The sequence below is a fragment of the Gadus morhua genome, chromosome 9, assembly GCF_902167405.1.
Source record: "Gadus morhua chromosome 9, gadMor3.0, whole genome shotgun sequence".
NCBI lineage: Eukaryota > Metazoa > Chordata > Actinopteri > Gadiformes > Gadidae > Gadus > Gadus morhua.
The window spans coordinates 3,306,012-3,317,916 of NC_044056.1; the positions used below are offsets into that span (position 1 = coordinate 3,306,012).

The following is an 11,905-nucleotide window of genomic DNA, read 5'->3' on the forward strand; positions in this document are numbered from 1 at the left end:
CGTGTGTGTGTGTGTGTGTGTGTGTGTGTGTGTGTGTGTGTGTGTGTGTGTGTGTGTTTGTCTGTGTCTGTGTGTTTGTATGTGTGTGTGTGTGTGTGTGTGTGTGTGTGTGTGGTGTGTGTGTGTGTGTGTGTGTGTGTGTATGGTGTGTGGTTGTGTGTGTGTGTGTGTTTGTGTGTGTGGTTAGGGTGTGACTTGTGACTAGTGACTAGTGTGACTAGTGACTTGACTTGGTTGTGTGTCTGTGTGTGTGTGTCTGTGTGTTTATATGGTTGTGGTTGTCTGTGTGTTTATATGGTTATGTGGGTGCATTTGAGTGTCTGTATGTGTATGCGTGTGTGTGTGTGTGTGTGTGTGTGTGTGTGTGTGTGTGTGTGTGTGTGTGTGTGTGTGTGTGTGTGTGTGTGTGGGTGTGTGGTTGTGTGTGTGTGTTTGTGTGTGTCGTTGTGTGTGTGTTTGTGTGTGTGGTTAGGGTGTGACTTGTGACTAGTGACTAGTGTGACTAGTGACTTGACTTGGTTGTGTGTCTGTGTGTGTGTGTCTGTGTTTGGTGTGTCTGTGTTTATGGTTGTGGTTGTCTGTGTGTTTATATGGTTATGTGTGTGCGTTTGAGTGTCTGTATGCGTGTGTGTGTGTGTGTGTGTGTGTGTGTGTGTGTGTGTGTGTGTGTGTGTGTGTGTGTGTGTGTGTGTGTGTGTGTGTGGTGTGTGTGGTGTGCGTGTTGCTCTACTCAAGCTAGCTACATATAGATGGAATGCCTTACACTAACACTGTGTTAATATAAACTTGCTGATTATTTTTGTGATAGTACAAATGAAGTGGATGTGGTTCGAGCAAACAGGGTTTTACAGGACGGATCTGGCACTGGATCATGGATGTACGTCAACAAGATTGCATGAGGACATTTTTCAAAATGATAGAAATTAAATAAAACCATTGGAGCCATCTGGTCTTCCCCCTCGTATCATACCAGAACCAACTTTGACAAACAATTGTACAACATTGTTTCCAATCCTACCAAAACGTTGGTAGAATGATGATGTGCTAAAGGTCACTCACTCAACCCTTTGCCGTCTAAGTCTTTGCATCTCTGTTATGAATCATGTGGAGACTGAGTCTGTTTTATTCCTGAGGAAAAGCGTTGGTGTCTGGGCCACTTTGTGGACAGTGTGGTCATCTCTGCTTTCTGTCCCTCCAGTGCCAGTACGCCTACCTCCACCAGTGCGTGCGTGACGTGCTGAGGGCCAGGAAGCTTCGCAGGGAACAAGAGAACCTCCTGTACCCCATCTATGAGAATGTCCACCATGACACTCAAAGAGGTAACCCTCCGCAACCACGTCTAGAACTGTGTTCAGGGGAGACTAGAAATGCTAAATTGTGTTCTGCAGTTAAAAAACTATTAAACAGGTTTTTAGAACCGATGCAAATTTAGTATTATTTTATTATTTACTAATAATTAATATATTTTTATTATTACCCACAGATATGGTGTTCACCAGGCGTTAAAGATTGTATTGGTGATGGAGCAAGAAAAAAGAGATTGACTGTACAGTTATATTTGTAGCACTACTGTAATACATCACAATTATATTTTTTTATTCAATATTTTATGTGTTTATGACAAAATATCATAGAGGAAAGTATATGACCATTAACTTATAGCAACAATATAACTTTAAACTGAATTGTGTATACATTATGTTGGTGTTTGTATATATTTTGCAATATTTCGACAATCTTCGGATTTTATGATAGTAATAAGCTAAAATTAATTTGCACATAAAGACTACAGCACAAAACCAAAGTATGAACATTTGATTTTCGGAGAACGGCTGTTGGCTCAACTAGAGTCTTGTACTGTAAAGGTTTTCTGTGTCACTAGCCACTCACAGAGAGTGATTCATCATGAGTAAAAGTGAAGTCAGCAGATTATTTTCCCCCAACAGCATTTAAATCACGGTGCCTTTAACTAATGACTTGGTTGCTCAAGTCACTTTGTGAAGCCAAGTTAAAAAAGTTTTTAAAATACTGTCCAAAATGTACTGTTTAACTTATGTATCGATTGATGTGAATCTAACTTTTCTTAATCTAATCTATCTAGTATGCTGTATCTTTCCTAATGCGCATTTTACATTAACTCAAATGTATAAGGTGTAATTTGAAGCATACATAAAATGTATTCCATTTTTTACATTCACAAAATGAAGAAGGTTATGGTCCATGCCTGATATATTACACTAAATCAGGATTATGCATTTTTTTTTAAAGACTCATGCTTTTCCCCCTCAGTTTTTTAAATAAGAAAGTGTTCAATGTATGAAGAGGAAATATTTTTAAGCAATCAAAATAATTGATAAATAGAAAACTATTTTAAATCAGATTTAAGCATATTCCACACTCAATGGTATATTCTTGCTCAAACACGAATTGTAACATGACATGTAACAGTCACTGTCAAGGAATGCTGAGAGGAACTCACTATATTTGCGGCCGATGCCCAAGAATGCGAGCTTGGATATAGTTACTACTTTTCACATATAATGATCGTATGTATATGGCATATCGTGACGCATATTCTGTGGGTGTTTAAATAAAACGAGTAATTATGTTTTTAACATCGCATGACTGGCATACCATTATTTTCTATTACTCATTCATTATGTCCTCTTGGGAGAGGCCCTGGGTGTCCCAAACCACACACTGGCGCCTGCGCACTGAGCTGGATGTTCACCACATTGGAGATTCCTGCCTCGAACTCTCGGAAGTTTAGCCAAGTCGCCGTTATTTAGCCAGGCAAGCTAGCAAGACAGAAGACGGTGTGACCAAAGTAAACTTGGTATTCAAGAAGACAAACTTTATTTCGGCGGAGTTTTTCATCAAGTAGTGAAACGTGGATTAGTGTCGATGGATTCAAACCATTTTCCACGGCTTTTTTTCCACCCACATGAGCGTTAGTCCTCTTTGTAAGAAGTTGTGATTGTTTTTTTGGCGCTCTAGCAACGCAGTGGAAAGATGGTGGATTTGCCCGTTTAGTAGCGAGCTACCGCTAGCTAGTTGGTTGGTTCACTAGCTAGCGTCGTTCTGGGATATCCTACCGCTACTCATCGTCTACACGTCCGAAAAGTTTGGATGCTTACATTGAACCTAGCGACGGTGTATTGTGAGTATGTTTTATGGATCATTGACTTGTGTGATATCTTTGATAGCACGCAAAAGGCGTTGATGTATTCCGCTCCGCTGCTAACTTTAGCATCGGAGCTAATGAAGAGAGCTGAGTTCTAGTGTTAGCTTATTCAACCAGGATCCAGGAGCCATGCTAACTAGCTGCCCTTAGAATAGCACTGGGCCAATGGACCTTACTGGCCGCAAAGTTAATTAAGCGTAACATCTTCATTGAATTTAACAGACTTAATCGACAAAGTTTTGACGTAATTGAAATTGGTTATTTAGCGTCCAATTATGTTGTTTGTTTGTTTACATCATTCGTGGCTAATAAACAAACGTAAGTTAACCGTTTGGATGCCCACAACACTGCATGCTATATACCTGTAGAAAAGTGATCGCAACATGGAATATAGCGACCACGAGAACAAAATAGTGTGTCGTGGGCTATATCTCCATTCTAGAAGTCAAACCGTAGTATTGACTGTGGATGAGTGCGGAAATAGATCAGGACCAACGCAAGTCCTTATTTCTACCAAGCTGTTTTCTTCAGATGACTTTGCTCGGAGGAGTGGAAAAATAGAAGGGCACTTATTTTCCTTCTACCCCTTTGTTTTTTTTTAAGGATTGCTGTTCATGTTGGTCAAACAGATTAAGCATGGGTGTCGCTCAGTCTCTGCGGATGAAACCAGGGATACTGGTGGCAGGATCTAGGTGAGGAAACCTCTACCAAAACGTTGAACTACACAGTCTGCTGTTGCACTGTATTCATCACTCATACTGTTGTAATTTAAACAATGGACATCTAACCATTATTTTGGCCTGGCATCCTAGACATCAGATGGTGCTGTGAGGAAGCCATGGGTAGCTGTTTAAGCTGTCCAGAGAAAGAGTCAATTCCTGATAATCATCAAAGCAAATTTAAGGTGAGTGCCTGCTGTGGCCTGTCTCACCACACTAGCCGTGTAGCAAGAAGTCTGTCCGCCCACACAACATTATTCACTAATGACTGTGGTTAGGGAGTTTGGCTCGGCAAGTACTGTGCTTGTACTTGTTTCGGAGCGGTTTGAACAAACTGCAACATGGGTAGGAGAAACAGTTTTGATCTCCTGCGTGGGTTTGCCTCGGTCCGTCCTTTAACCTGTGTGTGTGTGTGTGTGTGTGTGTGTGTGTGTGTGTGTGTGTGTGTGTGTGTGTGTGTGTGTGTGTGTGTGTGTGTGTGTGTGTGTGTGTGTGTGTGTGTGTGTGTGTGTGCCAGGTGGTCAACGTGGACGACGATGGCAATGAGCTGGGCTCTGGCGTGATGGAGCTGACGGAGGGCGAGCTGGTGCTCCACACGCACCGCCGGGATGACGTCAGGTGGCCGTACCTGTGCTTGCGTCGCTATGGCTACGACTCCAACCTGTTCTCCTTTGAGAGCGGGCGCCGCTGCCAGACGGGACAGGGTATGTGCCAAACGTCCGCCTCGAACCAAGTGGCTCATTCCCTCTGCTGGAGCCAGACATGTTGCTTGTTAATGTCGTTAACATGGAGGCCGAATCAAAGGGAAGTTAACCCATCTAAAACCTGATGCAGTGGTCTAACTTTAATATGAAATAAATAGGAAATAGCTTATGCCAGGTCAGTTTATTCAATCCTTTGGATACTTTGACTAAATCCATACGAAGCCAAACTGCATTGTTCCCTCAAATGTGATGGGTTGTGATATCAATTTAGTTTACTTTCCTCTCTGGGATCTATGCAAATAGATAATTCAAATGCAAATATAATGAATGTCCATGACACGATGTTAATCCATTGGAAGGTTACAGTCTGTGTCTGACGTTATTGTGATTTCCATAAGATTCAGATAAAATGCCAGAATAGAGGCTTGTGTGTGTGGGTGTGTGGTCTAATTGTAGAATGCCGCCTACAGGTGATGGGCTATTTCCCACTTATTGTATAAACGTTGTCCTAACCACATGTTTGTGCTGCGACCATGACACATCTTTGTCACTCTTTGGATCTCATACCGTCACGATGCTGAGGTTCGAAAGGGAGCGAGCTGGGGGTTTGGGAGGGGTTCTGTAGGTTCTGTGCTGCGGTAAGTCTCGGCCCCCGTTGTGTCCCTACCCCCCCTCCCACCCCACCCCATGTCATTCACTCCATGCTAGCAATACTGTGGTCCCCTTTGCAGTATTGCCCAATACACACGATGTGGTGTGCTATGGTTGGATCAGGAGTCACTCCTCTTGTCTGTTCTTTCTCGTGCAGTGCTTTCCTTACACCCCGAGTAGTCATAGTGGCAGGACCATGCCTGTTAGGTCCTTGGTGTGTTGCCATATTCGTGGTGTACATGGCCATTTTTTTTTTTTACGGTTTTCCCATTTCCCCTGCCGGTTTCGGGAATCTACCTTCTCCGATGAACCCAAAGGGACTCCTGGCTTTAAGTTTTGGTGTTTGGTGGTTTGAGTGTTTTTAAGAGCCCTTTCACAGTGGGTAGTAGGAAGACACGGGGAACACACGGGGTGTGAAGACACGAGCCAAACGCTCTGTCCTGTCACGCCCTACACTGATGACCTCGGCTTCTAGTGAACGCCATAGGCGTCGCTGCGGCCAGTGAAGTCGTGTGTTTCCGCCTCCCACCCACCCGTACCCCCGGTCGCCCCTGGAGGAGGTGGCGGCTCGCCCGCGAGGTGTCCGCCCCCCCGAGACTCTGACTCCCCCCCCCCCCTCCCCCTTTGTGCCTCTGTGTTGTGCCCAGGAATCTTTGCCTTCAAGTGCGCCCGCGCCGAGGACATCTTCAACATGCTGCAGGAGGTGATGCACAGCCACAGCATCAGCGTGGTGGAGGAGCCCATGCTGGAGCCCCACCACCAGGGAGCACTCACGCCCCAAACCCCCGCAGGTACGTGCAGACACGCACTCTGGCGACGGCCCGCTAGACGCCCACGGCGTTAATCCGCACACGTTCTCTACACACAAACACATTCCCGCCGCCTCCCCCTCTTTTTTTTTATGCTTTGCGTTAGGGCTGGGTATTGCCAGATACCCCTCAATTGAATTTGATTCTTTAGGTCTTGATTTGATTCGATTTCGATTCGATGTCGATACAATCACTTGGATATCGATTCAATAATACGTGCAGATGACAAAAATACCTAAATATTATTTAGAATGAACGATTTCCAAATGAATTAACCATTTCATTGTGCTTTAACTAGCAAGAAAAGGAATACACCATTGTATAGTATTGAATCGAGAACAAATAAATTGCAGTGCATTGATGAATCGATATTTCTACCCAGCCCTACTTTGTATGCACATTCAGGTCACGTTCAGGTCACAGTATGATGCGCTGGAGTTGGTAGCAGTGCTAGAGTACTGCTTGTGTATGGTATCATGTAATAGATATACATTTGAAATTGGGAAAACAAGATAGTGGTAATGCCCCTAATGGACTCCCACATAATGGGCTTTGGGCTCGCATCAGATCTAATGATATATTTAGTGATTTAAACGACCAGACTGGCGTCGTTTTGTGTTAAGTTGATTCCATTAGCTGGACTCCTTTTCTTTCCTCCAAACAAAGTGCAAGGCTTCGTGTGCATAGATACTACATCGTTTTAGTGTAGGATTCCTGTCCGTGACTCAGACGCTCATTTCTTCCAGAATAAATGCTGTAACAGAAGGTTGCTGTATTATATTAAGCATCACTACTTTAAGAGTAACTACAGCAAACCTGCGGCAATAAAAAAAAAATGGAATTCATGAATATAGCGATAATTAAATTGCTTGTCCCTAAAACACATTCAAGTCTTTGGCCATGCGGACCTGAAATAAAACGCTTCACAAGTGCATCACAGGGCTAGTCGTCGTGTGTGTGTGTGTGAAGACATCATCGGCTGCATATTATTGGTGTGTAGCTGCAAGTCGTGTCCCTACATGTGCAGACGTCCCCGAAGCGCATTCCAAAGCGTTCCCCGAGCTAATTGGCCTCCAGCTGAAATCAATTGGAATCGTTCTTCTAATTCGATCAATTAAACTCCCGGTCGGCTCTGAGTGCGTTCTTTGTCGCCGTGCGCGGGGCCAGGGTGCACAAGGGGCTGGCAGGAGCCACCCGCGGCTAACTCGACATCAGCATGATCTAATTGTTGAAACGGCCGGGGAATAAGAGCACCAGTGTGGGTGACCTCAGCTCCACCCTGAGCCCTGTAATGACCCCCGCTGAGCACGCAGACGCTCGCTAACCTGTACCCAGTGCGACCCCATGACCTCCCTCAAAGATGGGAGGACCTGCCACTAGCATGGTCTCCTTCTAATTCAAGAGCAGCCTTTCCTTTAATGACATAGAAAAGAAAGATTAGAAAGAAAATACAACTGAAACCTATTTTTTGCATGCTTCCATATTGTGTTATAATGCAACCTGCATTGATTATTGCATTGTTCATAGAAAGTCATATTTGTGACAAAAGCTTTCTCCCTTATGAAATATTAGATAAGTTAATTCATCTGTTGATGTCTTAAATGATCATCACAAAAGTAGGAAGTGATTAGCAAACTCTGAGTAGCAAACCCAGATGTATATATATATTTTTGGAAATCACGCATTGGAAATGTACATAAAAAAAATTGATGCATCGATAATCGCTTCAGAATCGATTCGTTGACCTCATAATCGGAATCGAATCGTGAGGTGTCAAGAGATTCCCACCACTAATATATACATATATATACCAGTTCTGTCTCCCCGACTCCATAGACTGTTGATCTGATACCAGAGAGATGCATCTTAAATACATTGCACTTTCTAAACCACTTTTTCAACTTTGCTTTTATTTTCTGTCTTTTATTCTTTTTTTCTTTTTTTTTACTTTAACTACGTCTTCTTTTACTTATCTATTCCATGATTTGACTGTTTAACAATGTTCACATGTGAAGCGCTTTGAGTCTTATGAAAAGTGCCGTGTCGATAAAGTTGCCTTTGCCCTGTCCAGCTCTGGGCTACTCCGTTCCCACCGTGCCAAACGGCGTGGGCCGCCTCCCGTCGGTGGGGGACGCGCCGGCCTCCCACCCCTCCACCCGCCACCCCTCCGTGGCCAGCACCCGCCTCCCCTCGGTGGGGGAGGAGTCCACCCACCCCCTCCTGGTGGCCGACGACGCGGTAAGAGCGCCGCAGAGCTGCCCGATTGGTTTAAAGACGTTGTGCCGCCAGGTGTGAGAGTGATTAGCCTTACAAACCGGCCCCTTATGACATCACAAGTGGGCGTGTCCACCTACCCAGTGGACTGGAGCAAAGGTCGCTCATCTATCCGTCGTACGTCAAGGTGGACACGCCCACTTGTGGTGTCATAAGGGGCAGATATTCAAAGCGGCTTGTAGCGGCTGATCACACTCGCACCGGGTGTGTGTCACGGGACCTTTTACTCATCGTCATTCCTTTTTGATTCTTTAAGTCAGTCTCTTTAGAGCGGTCAGTGTTATTCTGTTAGTATATAAGGTATGTGTGTAATGATTATCACAAACAAACTGTTCATCCCCTCTGCAATGCGACCACTCAATGCTCCGTAGTTGTGTAGTTGTGTATTTGTACGTCACTGTCTCTACAACAAGCTGCTCAAACAAATGGCCCCTAGTGGGAATAATGAGGTTGTGTTGGTCGGTGTGCGTCCCCCGGGCCGGGCTTCAGGTCCACTGTAGAGGCTGTTCTGTTGGTATATGAAGGTGTGTACTGACTGGTCGGTGTGTGTGTCCTCCGGGCCGGGCTTCAGGTCCACTGTAGAGGCTGTTCTGTTGGTATATGAAGGTGTGTACTGACTGGTCGGTGTGTCCCCCCCGGGCCGGGCTTCAGGTCCACTGTAGAGGCTGTTCTGTTGGTATATGAAGGTGTGTACTGACTGGTCGGTGTGCGTCCCCCGGGCCGGGCTTCAGGTCCACTGTAGAGGCTGTTCTGTTGGTATATGAAGGTGTGTACTGACTGGTCGGTGTGTGTGTCCCCCGGGCCGGGCTTCAGGTCCACACCTACGTCAACACCAGCGGGCTCCTGGAGGAGCAGCCCAGCCCGCTGACCCTCACCACCCCGCTGGAGAGCCCCACCTCCCCCCAGCTGCCCCCCACCCCGCCGCCCCCTCCGAGGCTCCGCCCCGAGCCCCCGCCGCCGCCGCCACCGGCCACGCCCGACCCGCCGGAGGCGGAGCCCCAGGTGCTGCTGGAGCCGGCGGGGGTGCGCTTCGTGCTGGGGCCCACCCCGGTGCAGAAGCAGAAGCTCATGGCCCGGAAGGAGCAGGTGCTGCAGGGGGGCGACGAGGACGAGGAGGGGGAGGAGGAGCAGGGGGGGGTCGGGACCAACGGCCACACGGACACGCAGCACGGCGGCAGGGAGCCCCTCCCCGAGGCCGCGCCGGCCCACCCGCAGTCCAACGGCTCCTGTTCCTCCTCCGCCGCCGCCGCCGCCGCCGCCGCCGCCTCCTCCTCCTCGGCGGCCGCCCCGCGGCGCAACCGCCCGCCGCCGCTCACCCCGGACCTCCAGAACGCCAACAACTCGGCCCAACGGCGCACAGCGCTGCTGGACTACGAGAACCTCCCGGTGCTGCCGCCCGTCTGGGAGGCGCGCAAGCCCCCCGCCGCCGCTAGCGGCGGCGGGGGGCTTGCGCGCCTCCCAGACGGGGAGGAGGCTGGCCGGGGCGGCCTGAAGACGCCCTCCCTCAACGGCTACAACAACCACCACCACCACCACCAGCAGCAGCACCACCACCACCACCACCACGCGCCCCACAGCCTGCTGCAGCACTCCTACTCCCACCCGCTGTCGGCGGCGCCGCCGGAGCCCTCCCACAACTACGTCAACACTGAGAACGTGGCGCCGCTCAGCGCGCACCGGCCCGACACGGGGCGCCGCCGCCACGCCGAGGGCCCCACCGTCTTCAACTTCGACTTCCGCCGGCCCCTGCTCGCGCCGGGCCACGGCGACTCGGCCAAGACGCTGAACTACATCGAGGTGGAGACGGACGGCAGCGGCTGCAACCGGGGCGCGTCGGACGGCAGCGACCCCCACACGCCGCGCACGCCCACCTCGCCGCTGGCGCCGGGCACGCCCACGCGGCGCACGGAGCTGTACGCCCTCATCGACATCGAGCGCACCGCCGCCATGTCCAACCTGCAGCGGGCGCGCCCGCGCGACGACGGCACGTCGCGGAAGACGCGCCACAACAGCACGGAACTGCCCACCAAAAGCACTGTCTGAGACCGCCCTCCTCCCCCCCCCCCCCCCCCCCCCCCCCCCCCCCCCCCCCCCCCCCCCCCCCCCCCTCGCTTCAGCTGGACACACGGGGTGCTCGTCTTTATAACCGCCCAACAGAGACACACACACACACACGGAGAGCGCATCATGAAGAGTTATAGCCAGTTAAAAGTCTTAAGAAATATATATATATAGAGAGAGAGAGCGAGAGAGAAACTGACTTTTGTCGTGTGGTTACCTGTGAGGGAATTTAGGTAGACCAAAAAAAGAACCCAGAATTTAAACCTAGGTACTTGCCATATACCGATTTATTCCTATGGTAATATAATACCTCTCTTCCTCCACTCATTCTACAGTGCATTTGGGTTGTTTATTATGTTAATAAGACTGGACTGCATTCCCCTCACCCTCTCCTTGTATGGTACAAATCAGTATTACTGAACAAAGCATTCCATTTAGCCTTTATATGAGTCATTACATGCTGCTGTAATATCAGTATCTGAGAATTACATGGTACACTACATTATGTTTCTGACTATGTACAGTAGATTCTGGCACAATAAATGTCTGTTCTGTTTTATTTGTACTTCACCGATGCCACGACTGCGCCCCCGTCTTTCAAATGGTCCGTCGGACGTCGAGTTGCCGTGGTGATCGCTACTCCCCCAGATTGGGTGGCAAACCAAACCCTCAAGTGCATCATTTGAGCTTTCCAAAATAGCTTTGGGCTGTCTGAAATGGAGCCGAGTCCTAAACAAAGCAAGCGAAAAAAACAGTCATGCTACATTTGCACTCCGTTTAAACAATATGATTCTGTTTCTTATTTTTTGTAATGCTCTGAATCTGAACCAACATTTGCCATGTGTGCGTTGGGCTGATACCATAGAACTACATTTTTGTATACATCTTAAATTCGGTTATAAGTTTAAGTGGTCGGTTATTTGCTAGACTTCAAAACGGTGAGACAAAGGTGAATGTTTCAAACACGTCTAATTCAATCACACATATTTCGGGACTATCACTCAAATGGTTTCCTCCTGCAACTGGGAATAGTTAAATGAATACAGAGATGATGCTTTCATCAAGGCGTGGCGGTGTTGGGGTATGTTAATTCCCTCCCCTTCATTTTAATTGACCCAGTATCCCCGGACTAGTGAACGCCAAATGGGTTTGGTCTTGAGGTGGAGCGTAGTGGTGGGAGACTACTTCATTATGATATTCATGCTTATTTACCGGCCAACGGTATGTAACCAGAATAGAATTTCTAGTTCCCACTCGGTTATACATCTGTTTACAACGGGACGTAAATATTTGTAGAACATGTCAAACGTTGAGCCGGAGAGTTTTTTTTCAACTGCTCAAACTAACGTTTTCTTTCAAATAGGACAAAGCACAGCTATAAGGACTCCTTCACAGCGGAATGCAAAGTCAACTGGACAAAGCACTTACAATAGGACATAATAAAAGGGATGTGTTGGGAAAGATGTCAAGCATGATGTAAACACTTCCTGTAGTATTTAAAGG

At 47.8% G+C, this 11,905-nt stretch overlaps 2 protein-coding genes across 2 annotated transcripts in view; both read left to right on the forward strand.

Moving 5' to 3' along the window:
- Positions 1-2,615, forward strand: part of LOC115551376 (receptor-type tyrosine-protein phosphatase beta-like) — a 33,939-nt gene extending 31,324 nt beyond the window's left edge. The window contains 2 exon segments of the mRNA XM_030367087.1: positions 1,199-1,319; positions 1,484-2,615. Coding sequence (XP_030222947.1) covers positions 1,199-1,319; positions 1,484-1,506 — 144 coding nt within the window. The 3' untranslated portion in view covers positions 1,507-2,615.
- Positions 2,616-2,713: 98 nt separating this feature from the next.
- frs2a (fibroblast growth factor receptor substrate 2a) lies at positions 2,714-10,420 on the forward strand. The gene is made up of 7 exons (XM_030367032.1): positions 2,714-3,160; positions 3,788-3,876; positions 3,997-4,088; positions 4,421-4,607; positions 5,906-6,049; positions 8,139-8,305; positions 9,155-10,420. The coding sequence occupies exons 3-7, from the start codon at positions 4,023-4,025 to the stop codon at positions 10,382-10,384; spliced, it is 1,794 nt and encodes a 597-aa protein (XP_030222892.1). The 5' UTR covers positions 2,714-3,160; positions 3,788-3,876; positions 3,997-4,022; the 3' UTR covers positions 10,385-10,420.
- The last annotated feature ends 1,485 nt before the right edge of the window (positions 10,421-11,905 follow it).